The 23854-nt window shown below is 31.9% G+C and overlaps 2 protein-coding genes across 3 annotated transcripts; one reads left to right on the forward strand and one right to left on the reverse strand.

Annotated features, from left to right (window-relative positions):
* The first annotated feature begins 4711 nt into the window (after nt 1-4711).
* On the forward strand, nt 4712-5746 carry LOC129322543 (cytosolic sulfotransferase 12-like). The gene has a single exon (XM_054968848.1). It carries the CDS (start codon nt 4712-4714, stop codon nt 5744-5746), a length of 1035 nt encoding a protein of 344 aa, XP_054824823.1.
* Nucleotides 5747-14323: 8577 nt separating this feature from the next.
* On the reverse strand, nt 14324-21273 carry LOC129321297 (cytosolic sulfotransferase 12-like). Of its 2 annotated transcripts, XR_008595974.1 has the most exons (3): nt 20133-21273; nt 19939-20018; nt 14324-14415 (listed from the first exon to the last, which is right to left on the reverse strand). XR_008595974.1 is itself a non-coding variant. In XM_054967017.1 (1 exon), the coding sequence occupies exon 1, from the start codon at nt 21253-21255 to the stop codon at nt 20227-20229; it is 1029 nt and encodes a 342-aa protein (XP_054822992.1). In that variant the 5' UTR covers nt 21256-21273; the 3' UTR covers nt 20086-20226. The 2 variants fall into 2 exon arrangements, 1 of the variants encoding a protein (XP_054822992.1); XM_054967017.1 differs by lacking the exons at nt 14324-14415; nt 19939-20018 and having other exon boundaries at nt 20086-21273.
* Nucleotides 21274-23854: the final 2581 nt, after the last annotated feature.

Raw genomic sequence — 23854 nt, forward strand, 5'->3', positions numbered from 1 at the left:
CTATCTCTAAGTGGAAGTTTAATTAGCAACACATAGACTAAAATTCCAAACTCAAAGAAAAAGATTATAAAAAAAAAAAAACAAGAATCTTGCTCAACTGCTTCACTTTGCTCGTAAAAGAATCCAAACTCTCAAAATTGAGTATTGGCCATAGGCCATGATTCTTAGATCCTATTTGATTACTAAAAGAAATAGAATGCAATAGATTAAAAAAATAAAAATAAAAAAAAATTAAATTGCCCTTCAATCTCATAGTAAACATGATAAATTTTATTAATATATACTATAAATGTGAGAATCATCATGTCTTCCAAAAAAACTTATGAATCATGATTCCCAACCCCATGAACTAATTATCCATCTCCCTTATGAATGTAATTCACCTATCTCTTTAATCATCTTATTTTTACCTTTATTTTTTTTTAATTCATTTCATTCTAGTCATTTCTAGTAACCAACTGGGATCTTAGTGAAGAGTGAATATTTTTAAATAGTTCCATGAGATCTTATTTATAATATTCAGTAGATGAGATTTTCATGTCATTCTAAAATACCAAAAATATTATTTTTCTTATATTTTTCCTTCTAGATAATAATTAAAATTTTTGAATTTAATTTATTTCCTTTTCTTTTTCTACTCTGCGTTTGATCTTACGCGTTCTTGCTCCCCCCCCTCCCCGGGGGGGTTCTGCAAAACTCACCTGACCAGCCTCTTCCCTTTCTCTCTCCTTGTTATCTTAATTTTCTTTGCTCATTTTTTGCTTCAATTTCTTTTTCCACCATTTTTTTTTTAATGAAGTGGCCAAGCCGAAACTTGAGTGTACAAGTATAATGGTTCAGGCCCTAAAGCATGAGCTTCTTTCACTAATAAAAATATCACAACAATAAAAAGGTGTCTATCTAAACACTAACATCTTGAGTACCGGTTTGGGCATTCTTTGCCAAAAGAAACACCCAACTTTTAAAAGCTTCATCTTCTGATGATTTTCTTATTTTCTTCCCTTCTCTAGCTAATTTCTTTTCTGATTTTTCCTGCACAATATATATAAAAAAATTATATAATTAAGTAGATGTCAATCATGAGCCTCACATCGGGAGTCTCACAAGTGAAGTAGGATCTATAAATGTGAGAGGTTCTTCTATTTAATAAATTAGTCTTTTGGATGAGCTTTTCCTCTAAGCTTGTGCTCATAATATTGGTGCTTTTATTAAGAGGTTGATATAATCACGAAAAGGACTACCCACCTATGATGCATGTATACTTACAGAAAAAATGCATAAAACACACTAAAAATATGATTTCAAAAAGCTATAATTTCTTTAATCTAAAAGCATAGGATACATATAAGAAATTTAAAAGAAAATAAATTAAAAAAATAATATTATGATACTTTATAGATATGTAATGAAGAAGCCACCCAAAAGCATTCTAATTAGCAAGACATTGCATAGTGAAGTGGACCTTTGGTGGTGGCTTTTAATAGCCCCACCAAAAGTAGACCTAAAAGTGTTTTTATAGAAAATAATTTAAAATTTAAAAATAATTTAAATCATTACTTTTGGTGACAACATTTATTCTTACTAAAAGTATTTTTAAAAAATTAAATATAATTTTAAATTATATAAAATAATTTATAAAATTATCATTTAAATTATTAAAAATTTCTTATGAATTAAAAATTAAATAAAATCATTCAAAAGATATTTATAAAATTAAATTTCTTATTTTATATACAAAATTAGAAATAAACGATATATAGGATCATGGAACAAAAAGAATAATGGTGAAGATGTGTTAAGTTTGATTACTAAATCATTTTTTTAATTTTATATTATTCATAATTTTTTTTAGACATATATAGCTCATATTTTTTAAGAATTATGTTATTAAGCTAGTATTTTAATGTGATAAATTAAAATTTTGGTGAGTTATTACTTTTAATTACAATCAGGTTAAGTTATATATAAATTATTACTTATATATAAATACATAAATGATATTGAGATGTCAAAGTTGTATGGATATTGTGAGATACAAATGATATTATAAGTTACTTAGCATATTATGTACTTGATGCTTAGCTTGGTATACATATGATGTTTACTTCTTCTGCTGAGCTCTAATGACTTTTGGACAAGAATTTCATGTAATTCTGCCTAGCACATTAAGGTTTTCATTGTTATAAAAAAAATTACTAATAAAATTTTTATAACTAATTATTGCTAAGAAGAATATAAAAAATTATTTAAATTCACCTTACTATAAGGTAGAGAATGGTTAAAGGTTAACTAGATTGATTGCATATGAGATCCTTGTAATTATCTTGTATTATAAAAGTTGTTAGTATTTGTTAAAAATTTAAAATTATTCAAAATGACTACTAACAAAATTTAGGTGATTGAAATTAATTTGATATTAAAATAATTTTTAAGATATTGAAAAATTGTAGATAAAATATATTTTTTTTATAAAAGAGGGGGAAACATTTAACCATTTTAGAGAAGATAAAAGTTTAATCATTTAATTTATCAATTTTTGATAAAAATATGGAGAAGGAAAAAGTAAAAGATATTTAACATAAACTAATATAATACATATTTATAAATAAATTATATACTTTAATAATTTTCATTTTAAAAAATAAAATTTAAAAATTGGTTACAATGTATATGAGAATATTATTTAATATTTAATATTTTTTTATTTTAAGTTCATTTTCCTAACAAAAATACTCCGTCCATTTAAAAATGTAAGGCACTTTTTAAAAAGTTGGATGTTGAGAAATGTATGGCATTTTTAATCTTTCAAGGTGTAACCATTGCCTCTTTTTTTTAAAAGCACTCCTATTAATAATGACTTTATATTTATTGTAGGGTGTTTAATAGGAGTAAATATTAAAAGATAGAATTAGTTTAAAAGTAGGTAACTACTTTATTGGAGGGTAAAATTTAATTAAAAATATTTTAGATTTTTTAATAGAGGGAGTAATATTTATTGGTAAAAATGATATTTTATTCAAAATATAATTTAAATATTCATATAGATTATTTTATCATATTAATAATTGAAAATAAAATAAAATATATGTATATCTTTCTAATAATATATTATTTGATATATGTGTATGTAGTTAAATAATATATATTTAATTTCATTTATAATAATAGTAAGTGTATTTCTATTTAATTGACAAAAAATGGACACTTAAGGCTTGAAGATAGAAGAAGTCAAGAGTTCAAACTTTGACTTTAGCATATTTTGCAACAAATATATGATATGTTGCATGGTGATGGCATGGCGTATGAGGTGGTTTGAAGAGGCACACACATGGTGGTGACGTGACACAATGTGGCAACATCTGTTTAATGTGTGGCATGTGACGTGGTATGAGTTGGTGGGGTGATACACACATGGTGAAGGGACGTGGCATAAAATAAATTGTTATTTTTTAAAAAATAGTTTGTCATGGCTAAAAGTTAAAAAAAAGTTTTGGCTACGACAAAAATAATAAAATAAATATTATTATTATTTTAAAAGAGAAGCTAAAAATAAACTTTTAGCTACACGAAAAATTTAACGACGACATTTATTACCGCTAAAAGTATATTTTTGATAGCGACAACTATTAGTGATGATTGTTATTGCAACAATCTTTTAGTAGCAAAAAAAAAAAAAACTTTTAGTGGCAATTTTTGAAAAGTCACAGCCAAAAGTTTATTTTTTTGTAGTGAAGGTGGCATTGTCATGTGCTCATATTGAGAAAACTCACAAGTAGAGTGAGATTTATAAACATGAACTACTCTACCACCTAATAAGTTAGTTTTGTAGAATGGGATTTTCTTTTGAATTTATGCTCATGACACTAATCAAAATCTCTTCTTATCTTATAATTGATTGATAAGAGGAAAATATAAAAAAAAATTAAAATCAATACCTACTTATCTATAAAATATACACTTATCAAATTCCAAGAGGCAAAAACACAAACAGAAACAAATTGATTGGTTCTGTCAAAACACAAAATCGAATCAAACTTTATTTGTAATCAGTTTTAATTGATTCATGTCAGTTTGGTTTAGTATAGATTCATATCGATTTTAGATACCCTTAGATAATGATGTATTACATTTTTTTCTTCTCCTTAGATGTTTATTTCCTAATGATAATGAAAGTCTTGGAACAATATTTTTCGCCGATGTAACTGATTAACCCACCGATGTTACCGGTTTTGATCCGTTCAACTTCAAGTTACAATTTTCTACTGGTCTATTACTTTCCGATTTTTCTTTTTCTTATTTTTTTATTTTTACCGATTTTGGCACGCCTCTGGACGAAACCATAGGGTAGTTGCTACTTGAACTGGTCAGTTTGACCTGATCATGACAAAATTCCTTCATTTAAAATTTAATTTTCATATAACATGAAAACTTGGTCACTCAAACTAAAAGTATAATAACACAATTAATTTGTTTATCAGATTTCAATTCATGCAACACGCTAAAGTCACGCTGATTAAAATCTGAACACAAGCCAAAATTTTAATTGGTATTTCCATCAATTAATTCCACGACGATAACATGTTCACTTGATGCTAACCATTTACAAGTTTAATTCCCTTCAGAATTATTGTGATGAGATTGTATATCTCATTACCATCACTTGATCATTTATCCGGTTATTCTCTCTATACTTCTCACACTAGAACAACATATGGCAGCGAAAAACTCTAAATCTGATAATCTACCTGCTCTTCCCAAGTACCTCATCGAAGATGAACAACTTTCACAAGAATGCAAGGATCTCATTGATACCTTACCCACAGAATCGGGTTGGATCAACAACTATATTCATCAATACAATGGGTTTTGGCTCAACACAGGCCAATTGCAAGGAACTCTCAATTGTCGAAGCTACTTTCAAGCTCAGGATTCTGATATTCTCCTTGTAACCTCACCAAAAGCTGGTACCACCTGGCTCAAAGCCCTTAGTTTTACCATTCTCAATCGCAAGACCCATTATCCAAACCCGCAGTCAGACCTGACCCAAACCCACCACCTTCATCCTCTTCTCACTACTAATCCTCATGATCTCGTACCCTTCTTAGATACTGTCTTGTATTTCCAGACCACCATGCCTGACTTAAGATCTTTCCCATCACCGAGGCTTTTTGCAACTCATCTTCCTTACATTTTATTGCCAGAGTCTGTGAAGCAGTCAAGGTGTAAGATTGTGTACTTGTGTAGAAACCCTAATGATCAGTTTGTCTCCATGTGGCACTTTGCAAACAAGTTAAGACCAGAAACCCGAGGGTTGATTAGCATTGAGGATTCATTTGATAAGTTTTGTCAGGGAAAGATAGGTTATGGGCCATTTTGGGATCATATCTTGGGATACTACAAGGAGAGCTTAGAGAGGCCAGAGAAGACAATGTTTTTGAGGTTCGAGGAGTTGAAAAGTGCGCCTGTCAATGTTTTGAAGGACCTAGCAGAGTTTATAGGTTGTGGTTTTTCTAAGGACGAAGAGAATGACAATATTGTAGAAAATATATTGAAGCTTTGTGGTTTTGAGAACTTGAGCAATTTGGAAGTTAACAAGAGTGGAAAAGTGTGGTGTGGGATAGAGAATAAGGCTTACTTCAGGCGTGGACAAGTTGGAGATTGGAAGAATTTCCTCACATCTGACATGATCAAGCATCTTAATCTTATTACTCAAGAGAAGCTGGGAAAACATGGCTTCAATTTTTAGACCCATATATGTTACTTGGACCATCTATTCGAGATTCGACTATAACTTTTTAAGTGCATTGTCTATCTTATATCAGTTTCTTCCTTATTGATTGACTGTTATTGTTTGCTAGTAATGAATAATGGTTTTCAGACACTGTACGTATACTCTAGCTTTTAAATCTTTGATAACCTCGCAGGTAAATTTATATTCAAATCGTAAACATGAAGGATAATCATCAATAACATGATAATGAGAGGACCGAGCTGTTTTCCTTATGATGATATATAAGAGTTGTGATGTTCATAAAACTTTCACATCAAGCTGCTTTTTAAATGTTGATATTTATAATTAAACTTTAATATATATAGTCGAGATGGATGTTTGGCATTCGAACATATATAATACCTCCCTCAAATTTAAAGGTCGATATGATTTTGTAGAAAGCCTATTGCAACAAAATAGAAACCTAAGAACTAAGATGATCGTAACGCTTATGAAATCCTTTTTTAGTCAAGGCAGTAGGATATGGAAGGATCGTGAATGGCCTAAATGGCACCAAGTAGGCCCTTAAAATGCTTCCTTTGGAGGGGAAGGTCACAAGTTCAAAGCTTGTGGTGTACATGCTATAATGAGCGGTGTTTGCCAAAATTGGATTAGACTGGCATGTTCAATCGATTAAATGGGAAACTAGCCATATGTCCGGTTCAAAACGCTTCTAGAACCGGTCAAAAAGTGAATCAATGAGAAACCGGTCTTAATTGGTCCTAAACTGATTTTTCTTATGTTTTTAATTTTCCAATAATCCAAAATTATGTTATTTTGAGTTTTTATTTGTATTGAGTATTAGATATATTTGATGATTTGTTCATGTATCTAGTTAATCGTGGAAGTTAGCTTGCATTAGTTTGGTTGGACAATTGATCCAGCACATTCAATGATTGGAGTGATTTATAATAAACTGTAATGTCGCTGTGATTAATATATGGATAAATATTACTTAATATATTTTTATATTTCATATATTCTTTAAATTTTATTAATTTAATTAAAACCATGTCCGACCACAATCTGATCACTAAACTTTGAGCCGGTGCTTTGACTAGTTCAGTGGTAATCTGATTGTAAAAGCATTTGCTGATGAATGTGTGGGTGTGATGGTAGGATGTGTGACTGTGTTCAATTATGCCCAAAACAGAATCCTCTCCCATATGGTGCATGAAAATTATGGCGCAACCAATAATTGATATTCATTTCAAACGCATAATATAATTAATGAAATTTTTTTGAAGATAAACATTTTGTATGGGTTGGTTTCATATGATAGTATTGGTACAATTAAGCTAGACGGATTACTTGAAAATCTATGTGAGTACATATGGATGTTAATACGAAATTCGCTATAAAATATTGTGTTAGGGGAGCGTTTTTTTGTCATTGGTCGCGTTTTAAAATGCCTCCAGTGACAATTCTTGGATTCTATTCCAAAAACAAAACAGTTTTGGAAGATGATTAAACAGTATAGTTTGGGATGCAAAATGGTTAAAACTATATTTTTCTCATGTAAAGGACTTCAAGAGCTTTCAAGAAAATTTTAGATCATCCTCATATGATGTTTTTAGATTTAGTTATGATTTTTCAAAGTTTAACAAAAATTTTAAACTTACCAATAAGCAGTAACCTCGACAATTAATTTGTAAATTTTAATTTATAAACTTTATTTTTTGTTTCACCTAAACCATATAGCTTATAGTAATGCAGGGAAATTGTTAAAAGTTAGGATTTAACATCAAGTACTTTTGATGTAGAACTAAAAAACGAGCGAACTTAACCTATATAGACCTAACTCTTATGGGCTCAAACTCAGAAGCTGGGTTGCCTAAAAAATGATCACTTTTTGAATTTTAAATGTCTCAAGTCAAGCATGTAAGGCCACTTTTATTTTTAAATCTTTTTGAATTTTTAAATATTTAAATTATCAAATATAATATGGCAAGTTTTTTTTAAAAAATACAAGTTATAATGTTAAAAAATAAAAATAAATAAAAAAATTTTAATTTTAAAATATAAATATATATTCTAAAGTTTAAAAAGTTACTCAAAATTCTAATAGAAATTCATAAATCAAATTACTTCAAAATTGATATTTTTTAAAAAGCTTGATTTTTAGTTAAAAGACTTATGGCTGGGCCCATAATCCTTTTTGTTATTTTTTTTCATTTTTAAAAATTAAAATTATCAAATATAATATTTCATTTTTTTTAAAAAAGTATAAGCTCCGCCCTTATTGTGTCATTTATTTTATTAGCGGACATTTATCTAAATTTGTGGGTCCTAATAACTCACTCTCTCACACTTCATTTTTTCCTCCCTAATACCTCTATAGCCAAACGCTACCTCTCATCCTTGCCATTCCAAGTGCTAGCACATATTCTCGTTTAAGTGCTGAAATCGCAATAACTCTGAATTAGACAATGATGATAATCACAAACTCATAACCATAAAAGCTCAAAAACCAAAGGAAAGCACTCTTGGTCTCGCACTCTTGCGTCTCGCACTTAGAAAACCCTCCATGCCTTCTCGCCTTTTGGGGACAAGGTTTCTATTGCCTCACACCTCCCCTGCTTTAGCTATCAAATTCTCACCATCAACACAGGCATAACATATCACAACTCCTCGTGGGCATCTCACCAAGGACTTATTTATTATTCAACCATCAATGCGAATCACAAATCACCATGCCTTTTCAATTTTTTAGACTTCTCATGGCACAACTTTTTCAAAGAGACCACACCTTATTGAATTAACTAATAGATTTCCATCCCACTTGCAAAAGTAAGAAATTCAATTCTTACCTTCCAATCTAATGTAACTGGCATAAATTTCTAGTGTCAATTCAAACAATGCTGTCTATGGACTGGGTTGAGTTGTCTATTAATGGGCCAAAGGTGACTGTTGAGCTCAAGAGTAAATGGCATAATTGGAAGAATTAGGTATATCAAGTGGTAGGGCAATTGCGGAGTGCAATGCTCAGGATATATTATAATATTAATGGAGTAAAAACTGACAAAACCAACGTTCACAAAGCGTATTACAATTTAAAAATTGATAAAGGCACTACAGCAGGAATAATGAGAAAATGACAGCAAAGGCATGTAGAAAAGTATAGCAGAAGCAGAAACGTAGAGAAGGTTCAGCACAGAGAGAAAGAGAGAGATATTCTAATCATTTCACACCCCCTCACGTAACCTTATTTATCGTTATATAGCCTCCTCTTCATCTAACTCGTGCAATTTTCACGTTTTCTTCCTCGTGCGCTAGCTCCTTCTTCTAGCTTCTAACATAGGTTATAGAATTGGGTTATCCATTATGATAGTTAGGGCTCCCACTTGGATCTTCATTTGGGTTTATTACAATTCCCCCTCACTAAGATGGACCTTGTCCCCAAGGTCAAAGTATGGATACAAGTGACTCATGGTGACAGCATCCTCCCAAGTATTTTTGTTGGACCCATTCCAACGAATCCAAACCTAAGAAACACATTTTCCATTTTGTTGAACTAGCCACACGTCTTCCATTGCTATAGGCTGCAACAGGGGACCTTCTGGAACTGTAGACAGGGGTAATGGCAAGTAAGACCCTTGAGATTTCTTCAAAAGTGAAACGTGGAATATAGGGTGGATGCATGCATGATCTGGAATTTGAAGTTTGTACGCCACTGTCCCTATTCGCTCAACGATTGAAAATGGGCCAAAATATTGTAAGGCTAATTTCTGGTATTTCTTAGTGCAATAGAGTGTTGACGGTAAGGTTGAAGACGGACCAGAACCAAGTTGCCTACTTGGAAAGAAACTTTTGATCGACGTCTGTTTGCAAATTGCTTCATTTGTGTCTGAGCCTTCAACAAATTTTGTTTGAGCACCATTAAAAGTTGATCACGTAACTCCAATTGCTGATGGACTTCTCAAAGCATATCTTCTTATGAGGAGTGGCAAATCAATGGAGGTGGGTCTCTCCCATAAACTACCTTAAATGGGATCATGTCAATAGCAGTATGAAAGGCGGTGTTATACCAAAACTCTGCCCAAGGAAGAACTTGCAGCCAGCGACGTGGGTATTCATGCACAAAGCACTGTAAATACATCTCAAGGCATTTGTTCAAAGCTTTTGATTGACTATTCGTTTGAGGATGGTAGGTTGTACTCACACACAACTTTGTACCCTGTAACTTCATTAAGTGGCTCCAGAAGGCACTGGTAAAAGTCTTGTCCCTATCAGAGATAATCATTTTTGGCATTCTATGTAGTTAACCATGTTTTGGAGGAAAGCTTCAGCAATAATAGGGCTGGAAAAGGTGCTTGGCAGTGGAATGAAATGGCCATATTTGGATAATCAGTTAATAACCATAAGAATAATAGAAAAACCCTTAACTGGTGGCAAGCCGGTGATAAAATCCATGGCTATATCTTCCCAAATGTGATTAGGAATGGGCAACGGATTCAATAATCTAGTAGGATGAAGCTGAGACAATTTTGCTTGTTGGCACACAGAACAATGTCGAACAAAGTTTCTTATATCTTGTCGCATATGAACCTAGAAGAAAAGTCGAGTAATGCAATGAAAAGTATGGAGGAACCCTGCATGTCCACCTATTATTAAAGAATGAAACTCTTGTAAGATCTTATGAATCAAATCTGGCTGATCATAAGGTATAACCAAGCGATTGCCCCAATATAAATCTGGCTGCCTTATATGATATTTTGGCATAGACTATGGGTCACTTAGCACTCTGTTTTTAAGATCTAAAATCAGAGGAGATTCTCACACCTTGTTATAGACTTCCTCTATGAATACATTTTCTATCTATGTTAAAGCCATAATTGTAGCCCGTGAAAGAGCATTGGCAGCTTGATTGTGCTTCCCAGGCCGGTATTCAATATTAAATTGATACCCTAATAATTTTGGAAGACATGCCTCTTGTTTTGGGGTTTGAATCTTCTGATCTAACAAATGCTTTAGGCTAGCATGGGTTGTCTTGATTGTGAATTGGTTTCTAAACAAATAATATCAAAATTTTAAAACTGCCTCAGTAATGGCATACAACTCTCAAGCGTATACAGATTTAGCCTGCATTATGGGTGAGAGATTCTTTAAGTAAAAATAAATCGGATGGTTGTCTTAGCTCAGAATTGCTCCAATTACTACTCCAAATGCATCCGTTTCTAACGCAAATGGTTTAGTGAAATCCGGCAACGGGAGTACCGGCGCTTCAGTCACTGCCTTTTTAGATTATTAAAAGCCTCTTGGGCCTCTGAAGTCCATATGAATTGATCTTTAGCTAGGAGTTTTGTAAGTTGGCTAGCAACTTGGGCATAATTTTTTATAAACCTTCGATAATACCCACTCAAGCCTAAGAATCCTTTAAGCTATGTGACATTTGTTAGGCTCGGCCATAATTGAATGACCTTCACCTTTGCGTCATCTATCGCTACCCTTCACCTGAGACGACATAGCCCAAATATTCTATTTGGGATTGGCTGAAAGCACACTTAGTCATTTTGGCAAATAATTGATGTTATTCCAATAGGCCTAAAACAATTTCCACATGCTGTAAATGGAGATCCCATGTGGCATTGTAGATTAGTATATCCTCAAAAAAAAAAAATCAAGACAAATCGTTGGAGAAATGGTCGAAAAACTGAGTTCATTAGCGATTAGAAAGTAGCCGGTGTGTTTGTTAATTCGAAGGGCATCACCAACCATTCATAAAGCCCTTGATGTGTTCTGAATGCAGTTTTCTCTCTGTCTGTCTCTTTCATCAAGATCTGATGGTAGCCAGAATGGAGGTCGAGCTTTGAATGAAAAACAGAGCCATGAAGTTCATCTAAAAGCTCATCAACAGTCGACATGGGAAATGAGTCTTTCACTGTGACTGTATTCAACGCTCGATAATCGACGCAAAATCGCCATATGCCATCTTTCTTTTTCACAAGAATCACTGGTGCTTAAAAAGGGCTTATTGTATCAATCCATTTGAGAGCAATTCAAAGACCATTTTCTCTATCTCTATTTTCTGACTATATGAATATCTGTATGGTCTCACTTTGATAGGTCCCGTCCCAGGTTGCAACTCAATCTTGTGTTCACGTTCTCGTCGGGGAGGAAAACCATGAGGTTGGAAGAATACAGAGCGATATCTCCGTAATAATGCAGCCATGTCAGGTGCAATTTCTTCTAAAATTTTCAACTCTTTTGAGTCTTCTTCCAGCTTCTCAATCATATAATACTCTGCCACAGCAACAGTGTGTTGAATTCTCACCAAATGGTGAAATTGTGCTTAAGCTATTGAGGAGCCCCGCACGCCTTTGAGAGTCACAAATTTCCCATTCTGAATAAATTTTACAGTAGAAGTACTGTAGTTCGCCACATGCAGACCTAATGTCTCAAGCCAATCTGCTCCTATCACTACATCAACACCAGCAATGGGTAAAACAAATAAAGTCAATAACAGGGTATAATTATTAATGATTACCGGTATATTTGTGACCATCTCTTTGCTTTTCATTATCTGACCCGTTCCATACTATATTTGTACTTTAGTTGTGTGCTTCACTAGAATTTTTAGATGATGAACTATTCTAGGATGTATGAAGTTATTAGAGCTTCCTCCATCAAGTAATATTTGAACCTCTGAACCTATGATCATTCCAATAAAAGGGATTGTGGCTGGACCCTAGGTACCTCAAAGAGCATGGAGAGATAGATGATGGAGAGTAGCCTCATGCTCCAGCTCAGCCGATGGATCCTCTGTTTTCTCTTCCTCTATCCTTGTTTCCTCGTCACCTATCAGCATCATTAGTTGCTTGTTAGGACATCGATGATTCAAAGTAAACTTCTTATCACAAGTATAACATAATCCCTTCTCTCGCCGTATCTGTATCTCAGTAGGGGTGATGTGTTTAATGGGCGGCATCTTTAAAGTGGGTAATAATGGTGGTAAATTTGCCTTACCTCCTCCACTGGATGATGAGGCTCCTGAAGCACCTATGTAAGGCACGATTGCTCTACTGGAGGAAGAGCCACTCAAGGCACTATTATAAGGTCAGGGTTTGGTTCCTGTCACACCATAAATAACTGTTTCAGAGAATAATCTAGCAAGAGTCATAGCTTTCAATACCGTGTTAGGTTGTTGAACCAGAACGTCTCGTCTAATTTCCAACTTCAACCCCCTTATGTAGCAATCAAGCAAAGCTTGCTTAGTGATCTCCTCCGTTCAGTTTGCCAATGACATAAACTTGTTATTATACTCCTCTAAGGAGCCTTGTTGTGTCAGCTTGAAGAGTTGAGCGCTTGCACAATCAAACTTGGATGGGCCGTATTGCTCTTCAACGATGCGAGCTAACGCAGCCCAGTTATGCACCTTCTGAGCTTTCTCCATCATCTGGAACCAGGGTAAAGCATCTCCATCTAGATGCATAGAGGCGAGAACCAAACATTGTAGGTCTTTGATCTCATAGTATTTGAAATACTGCTCTGCTCGAAGCAACCACAGTAGTGCATCAGTGCCGTCGAAGCGAGGGAAGTCTATCTTCACCTGTCTGTTTGTCCCTCATAGTACCCCATCGGCAAGTAACCTGTAGTATTCGAAGGTGAACCTCTAGATCCTTTAAGGCTAGGTTGTTCGAACCTCCAATTCAGATTATCTATCGACTTCATTAGCTCATCCATGAGTTCTTCGAGTCGTTTGAATCTACCTTCAGTACGCTCAGCAAATTCGTTGTTCTTTCTTACTTCAGCTTGAAGCTCTTTCAGTCTGGTATTTTTCGCCATTATCTCTCAACGAAAGCACCAAATCTATAATGCTCAGGATATGTTATAATATTAACGAAGTAAAAACTGACAAAACCAACGTTCACGGAGCGTATTACAATTTAGAAATTGATAAAGGCACTACAGCAGGAATAATGAGAAAAATGACAGCAAAGGCATGCAGAAAAGTATAACAGAAGCAGAAACGTAGAGAAGGTTCAGCACAGAGAGAAAGAGAGAGATATTGCAATCATTTCACACCCCCTCACGTAACCGTATTTGTCGTTATATAGCCTCTCTTCATCCAACTCGCGCAATTTCCACGTTTTCTTCCTCGTGCGCTGGCTCCTTCTTCTAGCTTCCAACGTCGGCTGTAGAATTGGGTTATCCGTTGTGATAGTTGGGCTCCCACTTGGATCTTCATTTGGGTTCATTACATGGTGTCATTAAGGAATTTTGTTGGATTTCTTCCCTCTGAGTCGCTTTCTCCTCTCTTTGAATCTGCTGCTCTGCTTCTTTATTCTCCTACTAAATTTCTGCTGTTAATGCCTTTAGTTGATTGTAATTGGCTTTAGCCAAGTTTATATGTTGCCTTAAGCTTGTTGGTTAATGAATATTACCATTTGAACCTCATTTTTCCTCCAGTTTTTCTGTAATCTTACCCATTCAGTTTGGTGTCCGTGACAAATGCAACTCTAGGTCATACTTGCGAAGTTCTCTGTCTCTCTGTTTTTCTTTCCCCTATTCTTGTTTATGCCTCTGCAGTGAAATATTTCTGGGTTTCGTTTGCCGAAATGATCCTTGAATAATCCAAGTGATAAGGAAAGGAAACAAAAAGTAGAAGGGATCGTCAATTAATCCTTGCTGGGCGCTAAAGCCACCTGTGAATAGAGCAGAGGGAGGAAAACGAATGAGGAAGTCACTGCCACTTGTGAAATTTGAGTAGCCTCCTCAAAAAATAGTTTGAGAAAAAAAAAATCTTTAACATTTCAATTTATATATTCAATAATATATATATTTTAAAGTATTTTTTCAATAAAAAGTATTTTTAATATATATCATTCAAACAACTTGCAATTTATTAAACTGTTTTTTTTTAAATTATCTAAGCATAACTCTCATTATAATAACAAACTTTTATTAGACTAAATTTTGACAGATAGATTTTCATCAAATAAATTTTTACAAAATTGAAAACCAAACTCACCCTAAACTATAACCATTAAGCTAATCATGAAGATTTGGTTGGAAAAAAAAAGAAAATGAATTTTTAGTCAGTTTGAGAAAAAAAATAATCTTTAACATTTCAATTTATATATTCAATAATATATATTTTAAAGTATTTTTTCAATAAAAAGTTTTTAATATATATCATTCAAACAACTTGCAGTTTATTAAACTGTTTGTTTTTAAATTATCTAAACATAACTCTCATTATAATAACAAACTTTTATTAGACTAAATTTTGATAGATAGATTTTCATCAAATAAATTTTTACAAAATTGAAAACCAAACTCACCCTAAACTATAACCATTAAGCTAATCATGAAGATTTGGTTGAAAAAAAAAAGCAAAATGAAATTTTTAGTTATTCAAGTTTGTTTTGATCATTAATTTAATATTCCATGTTTAATTTTTATTAATTTGTCCCCTTAAGTTTGTTTTCAATTATTGGTTTCATGCCAAGAATGACTATTACAGAAGTGATTTATCTATTAAGAAGATCAAGAAAGAAGTATCAAAGCAAAGATAATGATGACTTACATATGATTTCAATAATTTAAAAAAAAGTTCATGATCGTTTTTCAAAAGAAGTATTTTGGAATATTTTGAAAAAGAAAGGAGTTTGGATTGCTTCTAATAAAGAAATACAAAATATGTATGAAGAGATAGCAACTAGCTAGTATAAGAATATTTGGTGATCACACGAATGACTTTGCTATTAGAATTGGCCTACACTAGGATCATCTTTGAGCTAATAATGAAGGTTTTGTTGAGGGAAAAATAGATAACTAAACTTTTAATCTCTTAAGTTTGCATCAATTATCAATTTAATCTTTCAAATTTATTTTTTATCGATTTGGTCTATTAAATTTATCTCATTATTGATTTTATCATTATTATTTAAAGATGAAGTTATTAAAAATATTATATTCCTTTCCTCAAGTTTATTTGACACTTTCTTTTATTAAAATTATGCATACTTTATATTATGTATACCAATAATGTTTATTATACACATTTTAAATTTTTTTAAAAAATACAAATATAAATTTTTAAAAATATCCTTTATATGACATAACATTATTTGTGAAACATCAAATAGATATAGAGAAAATATAAAGAAGGATAATAAAACAAATATAACTAATAAAATTTTATTTTCATCAAAGTGTACTCCCTCCATTAAAAAATATAAGGCATTTTTAACTAAATCTCACCCCCAATAAAAATAGTTACCTACTTTTCAACTAACATTATCTTTTTATATTTATCTCTATTAAACACTCTACAATAAATATAAAGTTATTATTATTAGAGGCACTTTTAAAAAAAGGTAATGATTACACCTTAAAAGACTAAAAATGCCTTACATTTTTAAATATCAAACTCTTTAAAAAATACCTTACATTTTTAAACATCCAACGCATTCATTAATGAATGTCTGAAGCTATGTTTTTAAGTGTTCCATGATCTATGTATGATGTATGAGCATGTAACATGTCAATAAGTTAGTTGTGAAGTCATATAATATAAGTATATGTTATGTACGAAACTTCTGCCTTATATGGTTGAATGATATTGTTTACTATTGAGGTTCTATTGAATCTTATCCACAATGATTAACCATGATAGGTTATAAGCTTTCAAAGGAAGCGTTAGAGCAAGATGTAAAGGTAAGTAGATTAGGAGATGATTTTTACTACTGCATTACTTTTATAGAGATGAAAAATGTATAAATAAGTCTACAAGCTATGTAAATTTATGATGAAACTTTGGTATGTATAAGGGATATGTGTTGATGTATGATGGCCAATTTGGAGTCCTAAGCTAGTCTTGAAATCATGATTTTACTATGCATGATTGGGATTGTCTAGTTTAGGCTATTTTTAGAGGAAGGTTACTATTTCATTATTTAACATGTAGTAACCTATGTCCAATGCTCATGAGAATTTTTATAAGGAAACTAGACATTTAAAGCTTTCCAACAAGTCAAACAACTTGTAATTTGTTATTGCATTATTGCAAATAAAAAAAATTGTGATTATTTAAACAAAACTTGTGATCATTACTATGTTATTTCCAACACTTATAGCAATATTAAAAATTTGACATGTATAGTTGTAATTTTCTATTTGTATTATTGCGAATATGAGAAAGAAAGTTATTATTATTTAAGCAAAACATGTGATTATTATTTTTTATTTTCAACATTTGTAGCAATATCAAGAATTTGACAAAAGAATTTATAATTTATTGTTACATATTTGCAAATATAAAAAGAAAAATTGTAATTATTTAAACAAAAATTATGATCATTACTACATTATTTCCAACACTTGTAATAATATCAAGAATGTGACATGTGAAGTTGTAATTTGTTATTGTATTGTTACGAATATAAGAAGAAAAATTATAATTATTTAAGCAAAACTTGTTATCATTACTTTTTATTTCCAACATTTGTACCAATATCAAGAATTTGGCATGAGAATTTGTAATTTACTATTACATTATTACAAATATAAGAAGAAAAGTTATAATTATTTAAATAATACTTGCAATTATTTTATTTTCAATAAGGACAATTTAGTCATTTATATAAATTCATTAATGATAGAAAAGTTCCTAGGAACTATAATAGAATTATAATATTTTGAGAGATTAAATTGTTATTTATATAATTTTAAGAGATTTTATTGTTATTTTTCCTATTCTTTGATGAATTAATTAAATATATTTAAAATTACATACTCTTTTTATGTCTATCCTTCTTTAATATTGTGTATATCAATTAAAAAATTTATTAATTATACCCTCTAATTAAGGCTGTTTTTGAAAAAGTCTCATTAATTGTATCTTGAAAGACAAAAAAGTTTTATATTTTTGGACGAATGGCGTACTAGATTTGGATTTGAATGTTCTAAATTTAAGATTCAATTTTTTTTATAAGTTTTGAATCCATCTTTTTTTTGAATGATTTAGATTTAAAAATTTTAACTAATTATTTTTATCAAAAAATATTTTTTGAAAAGTTTTAGATGGGAGATTATCTTTATTTTTAATATTATATTTATCAAAAGAAAAATTTATAAAAATTAAGTATTAAATCTAAATTGTCATGCAACTAGACTATTACTTTGTAAAAATTATAAAAAAATTAATATTAAAGTAGACGGTCCAGATTAAATTTTTACTATTTAAATGACTAGATTAATGATGAGCATATTTATTAAATATTGAAAATAATTTTTTTATAAATATAAAATAAAAATTAATAGCCTTAAACTTGAATTGTCTATATTAAATTTAAATGATCCAAATCTCACCAAAAATGATGAGTATCATGGTGCACATCTCTTAATGATCACCAAAGCTACCCAATGAAGGATGGATGGGTAAGAAGTATGCCACAAGTCCATCCAATGATACTCTTTTAATCCTATTTATAAATTATTTTCAACATGTTTCATTAAAATAAAAAAAATTTAAAACTCATTAATTAACTTTATCTAAAAATTACTTGACCATTTTATTAAAACAGAATTTGAACAAGAAGAAATAATGCAACTTGTGAACAACAAGAAACTTGACCATTCTATTAAAATACCAAAACAACTCTAAACAAGACATTAAAATCAAAAACAATCAGTGAAATTCACTATCAACCTACCATCCCATATCTAAGGGTGGACAAAGGGGGAGACTAGTAGGGGCCATGGTACCTCCTAATTTTTTTAATTTTTTTCAATAAAATATAGGAGTTATATATTTTCGGCTCCTATAAGTTAGCGTATTATAAATGTTATGAAACATTATATGAAATTCTCATTTAAATTATATATATAGTCTTTTATGTTTGTATATACAAACTATTTCAATAGCTTGAAGATATCGTTATCATAGGATCTATTTATTTTCAGCAAGATAATGTTATACATGCTCTTAAAGTATTAATATCATTTTATTTTACTTTCATTTTATATTTAATGAAAGAAATTATAAGAATTGTTAATAAAAAACTTTGTTAAGAATTGCAACAAAAATCCTAAGGTATATTAAATGCTATATACTTGATATCTATCATAAAATCACTCATCCAAAAGTCAAGAGGTTTGGTGAAAATATTCTTAAAAAAAATTACTTTTTTTTAAAAATAATCAAGCTATTGAAATATATGATATAAATAATTTTTACTCTAATATAATTCAATCTTATTAACATAAAAATACAATTGAGTATTATTAATGTGTTGATGTATTTATTTACTATGATTATCAATTGAAAGAATTAAATAGTAAATTCAATAAGCAAGTAATAGAGCACAATTTCAATGGTGTATTTAAATCATTTAATGCTTGTAAGGATAATAAAATTTTCACCAATTTAATGATAATTTATATTGAGAAGGAAATTGCTAAAACATTTATCATAGACATAATTACTAACTAGTATTTTTTAATTTATACCATAAAAAATTGATTAAAAAAACTTAAAATATATATATATATATATATATTGTTATGTATGTATAAAATTAAATATAAATATATATGTTGAAATATTTATATTATGTTGGTGATATATATAATTTTTTTTAATTATCATATGTACTTTTTCATCTTGATTCTATAAAAAATTTCTGACTCAGCTCCTGGTCATATCATTTCATGCCCAGGGGATTATATCTTATCTAGGAAATTATAATTGACTTGGTGAACAAATTAGTGGGCTAGTGAATGATCTGAATGGGAACCCGCTAGGAAGTACCTCTTCAACGGTAGTTAACCAAAACAAACTAATAATATGTGTGATATTTCCTTCTCAATCATTAAGGGTAATTCAGGCATTTCAGCTTGGAAATTAATTGCCGATGAGTTCTTCTTGCCCGCACACGATTATCAGATTGTATTGGGCATGAAAAGTAATTTTTCTTCTAGTGGGGGCTTTAGACGTATATTTTTCTAATTATTTTTTTATTGTAATGTGATAAGATGTTGGCAATAATTTGTCCATTAAAGATTGACATCTCTTCGATTGAATTTTTTATATTTAATACACATTTTAGGAGAGATTATAAATTAGTTATTTGAAAACAAATTGTCATTATTAATATTACTAATACATTGTTGCAATATAATGTATTTGTTTATGTCAACAGTTGAAGAAAAGCGTCACTTACAGTCCAACACTCTTCTCAAACATCAGTGAAACCTCAGAACTCTTAATCCTCGACACAAGAAACGCAGCTCCTCCATATCACTGTAAGTAAAATAGAAAGTAAAAATAATCAAGATAATGAATTGAAGACGCTATCGCACGCGGGGAATTAAAGGTGAATAAAGAAGAGCAATCCTTAAGAGATCAATTTATTACATGAAGCCAGCTAAGACTTCATCAAAAGCAAACATGCATACTCAATCTTCAGGCAAATTTATTACAGCAGACTTTGATTTATCTTTACATGGATTTAAAACTTCAATCCATGTTTCCCTAGTTTTTCTTGTGTAATAGCATTAAGACGCTGGATCATATCAGCTGTGAGAAAATTTTTGCTATCTCCAACTTCTCCACGTCTAAAAAAAACCTTGTTTTCAACCCCTGACGGCAATTTCCCCTTCTTATTCACTTCCAAATTACTCAATGTCTCAAAACTACGTAGCTTCAGTATATCACTAATAACATCACCATCTTCCTCCTCCTTAGAAAAGCCACACCCTATAAACTCAGCTAGCTTCTTCAAAATCTTAACTGGCTCATCCTTTAGCTGCTCATATTTCAAAAACATAATCTTCTCTGGCCTCTCAACACTCTCCTTATAGTACCCCAAGACATGATCCCAAAGTGGCCCAAAAATGCTCACTCCTCGGCAAAACTTCTCAAATGCATCATCGATCTTGTTGGACTGATCACGGGTATTATGATCTGGTCGTAACTTGTTACCAAAGTGCCAGAGTGAGACGAACGCATCCTTAGGATTTCGACACATGTAAATTATCTTACATCTTGACTGCTTCAAGGACTCTGGCAAAGAAACATACGGTAAATGGGTTGCTAAAAGCCTCGGTGATGGAAACGAGCTAACAGCAGGCTGGATAAACTCCAAGAGAGGGACGAGAACTTGAGGGTTGACAGTAAAGAGAGGATGAGGAGAAATGATTCGGGTCAAGTCTGGATTCGGGTTTGGATAATGGATCTTGCGGTTGAGGAGGGTGGAAGTGAGAGCTTTGAGCCAAGTGGTGCCGCATTTTGGAAATGTGACAAGGAATATGTCAGAGTCACGGGCTTCGAAGTGGCTTTGGAAATTGAGAATTCCTTGCGTTAGTCTCTTTGTGTGCCAAAATCCTTGGCATTGGTACAGTCGGGTCGCAAACCAATCGGGTTCGGAGGGTAATGTGGCAATGAGGTCCAGGCATTCTTGGGATAGACCTTCATCGTCTGCCAGGAGATACTTGGGAATGATATCAAGATCGGAGGGTTTAGTATTTTCTGCTGCCATTGTTACAAGTATAGAGAAAGCAATAGATGGTTGAGGGTAGAGAAATAGGTGACGGGCATGGGCTTATATAACTGAGACTTGAGGGAAATTTAAGATAAAACATCATCAACGGGCCTCGCCGCGTTTTAAAATTAAAAATTTAAAAAATCTGAAATATCACTGCACTTTAAAAAATATTTGAAAAATAAGATTTAGGGGAAAAGATCTAAGTATCTCTATAGCCTTTTACAAGTCTTGCTATAACCAAACATTTGGCTATTGGCAAATTACTATATATAATTAATAAGCAAACATTCGATCATAAACAAATTACAAATACTTATAAATTTGGTTTATTCACTTAATGTTTATAGTCTAATGGTAATTTTTGTTAATAGTTGAATGCTTTGTTTTTTAAATTAAAAGCAAGATTTGTAAAATTAAATCAGACCCATCAATTTTTTTTTAACTTGTCCACAAACAAGTACCCATTTATTTATTTTGTACGATAACATGTCAATAATTAAATACTTTATTATTTATACTAAAGCAAGACTTGTAAAATGTTACAGGGATAATTAAGTCTTTTGTCCCAAAATCTTATTTTCATACAGGGTTAGTGATATGTTAGATTCTTAGAGCTCGTTTGGTACGTAGCATTGGAAGGTGAGGATTGGGATTGGGTCAGAGTAATCTCACCTTGTACATGTTTGGTATGAGTGATTCACCAACATTTGGGGTTACTCAGTCCCACTTAAGTGTGAATACTGAAACCCACTACCTCCCATGGTATTGTTCAGTCCCACTAAAATTAATCTTGAGATTGAAATTTTCCTTACCAAAATACCCTCCTAAAAAGTAAAAACCTTGAACTCCCTTCTCCTTCACAGCTCAAGCACGTTCACCATGGACGACCTCCTCCGTTGCCGGCAATGACCTCCTCCATTGTCAGGGATGACTTCTGCCTTACCCACGATGACTTGGATAAAAGCAATAGTTAACAAGCAGCAAATCTGGGATCAAGTCAAAAATGAAAGTAGATCTAGGTTTTAGAATTTGCGATGAAGATGACGAAGATGCAATTTCAGACCTGCCACAAAGTCGAAGATGAAAGTAGATTTGGGTTTCAGAATTTGCGATAAAGATGACGAAGATGCGATTTCAGATCTGCCACAAAGTTGAAGATGAAAGTAGATCTGGGTTTCAGAATTTGCGATGGAGATGACGAAGATGTGATTTCAGATCTGTCGTAAAGTCGAAGATGAAAGTAGATCGACCGCCTTCTTCTCCAGCTCCGCCGCATCCACCGTCGAGAAGCTCCAGATCCGAAGTGCAAAGCTCGTCCCTTGAATTGTGCACTGTTCATCTTCATGATTATTTTTTTATTAATAATAAGGGGCATTATGGTATTTTGTTCATTTTTGATGAATTAATAAAAGTATTCTCTCTAAATATTACTTCATACCAAACATATTTTTAAAGTCTCAACCCCAATCTCAATCCCAATCTCAGTCCCAATCCCAATCTTAATTCCAATCCCTCAAAGTTCATATATGCATACCAAACAGGGCCTTAGAGTCTTTCTTTGATATTAAAATACTATAGGAATCCTTAAATGATATATATATATATATATATATATATCTATATATATATATATGATATTTCAAAAGTCGAAACACGTTTTTATTACAAGCATTGACACTGTACTAGGGGTGCACATGGGTTGGGTTGGGCTGGGCAAAGCCTTGCCCGATGCCTTGTCCAAAGGATGTATGGGCTGGAAAATGTAGCCCGCCCAGCCCTGCTCGCAAAATGTCTTATTAGCTTGGGCTGGGCAGGGCAAGGTGAGCACTTTCGAGCCGCCCTGCCCATTAGATAATCTCTCTTTTTATCAATTTCAAATGAAACTACCATAAATCAACAACAATGACCTAGCCCATCAACTCAAAATAACATCCATAAAGATGTAAATCATAAATACAAAATAATAGCTATAATATCCAATTATCTATAATTCAGCATCTAACTTGAAATATAAAACTACCATAAGTCTTGACACATAGTGAAATTATCCATAATGCAATCCAAAATAATAGCTATAATAATCCATTAAAAACAATAAATTTTACAAAAGTTTGGAGCATCATGAAAAAAAAAAAATTTCACAGAGTAGACTTCAATTTACAAAAAGCTTTTTCCCAATTCCTCTTCTCTCTTTCCTTAAGTCTTAATAATTAATATAATTGATTCTTTAAAAAATTTAAAAAATATATTAATGTACTCGGGTTAGGCTAAACGAGCAGAGCATGCTACCCTGCCCGTGGCCCGACCTTGCCTGAATAATGCCCTACCCAAACATGCCCAAATCATCTCGGGCAACTTTTTTTAGGATCGGGTTGGGCAAAATTTTACTGAGTTCGGGCAAGCATATCGGGCAATCAGATTATATGCATATCCTTACACTGTACATGAGATTGATGAGCTGTACAGCGCATGATGGCTGGAGGGGCCGAAATCGTAGCCGAATAAAGCATCCATATCGGGGTGGTTGTATGTTTTGTAATAAAAAGCATTGGTAGATCAGGACACAGGTGATATGTTAGATTCTTATAGGCTT

Source organism: Prosopis cineraria, unplaced genomic scaffold (assembly GCF_029017545.1).
Source record: "Prosopis cineraria cultivar Desert tree isolate PC_DT_omini unplaced genomic scaffold, ASM2901754v1 PC10, whole genome shotgun sequence".
Classification (NCBI taxonomy): domain Eukaryota; kingdom Viridiplantae; phylum Streptophyta; class Magnoliopsida; order Fabales; family Fabaceae; genus Prosopis; species Prosopis cineraria.

What these genes read in the sequence shown, in the direction of transcription:
- LOC129321297 (XM_054967017.1), bottom strand. Translation starts at nt 21,255, where the DNA reads ATGGCAGCAGAAAATACTAAACCCTCCGATCTTGATATCATTCCCAAG.
- LOC129322543 (XM_054968848.1), top strand. Translation starts at nt 4,712, where the DNA reads ATGGCAGCGAAAAACTCTAAATCTGATAATCTACCTGCTCTTCCCAAG.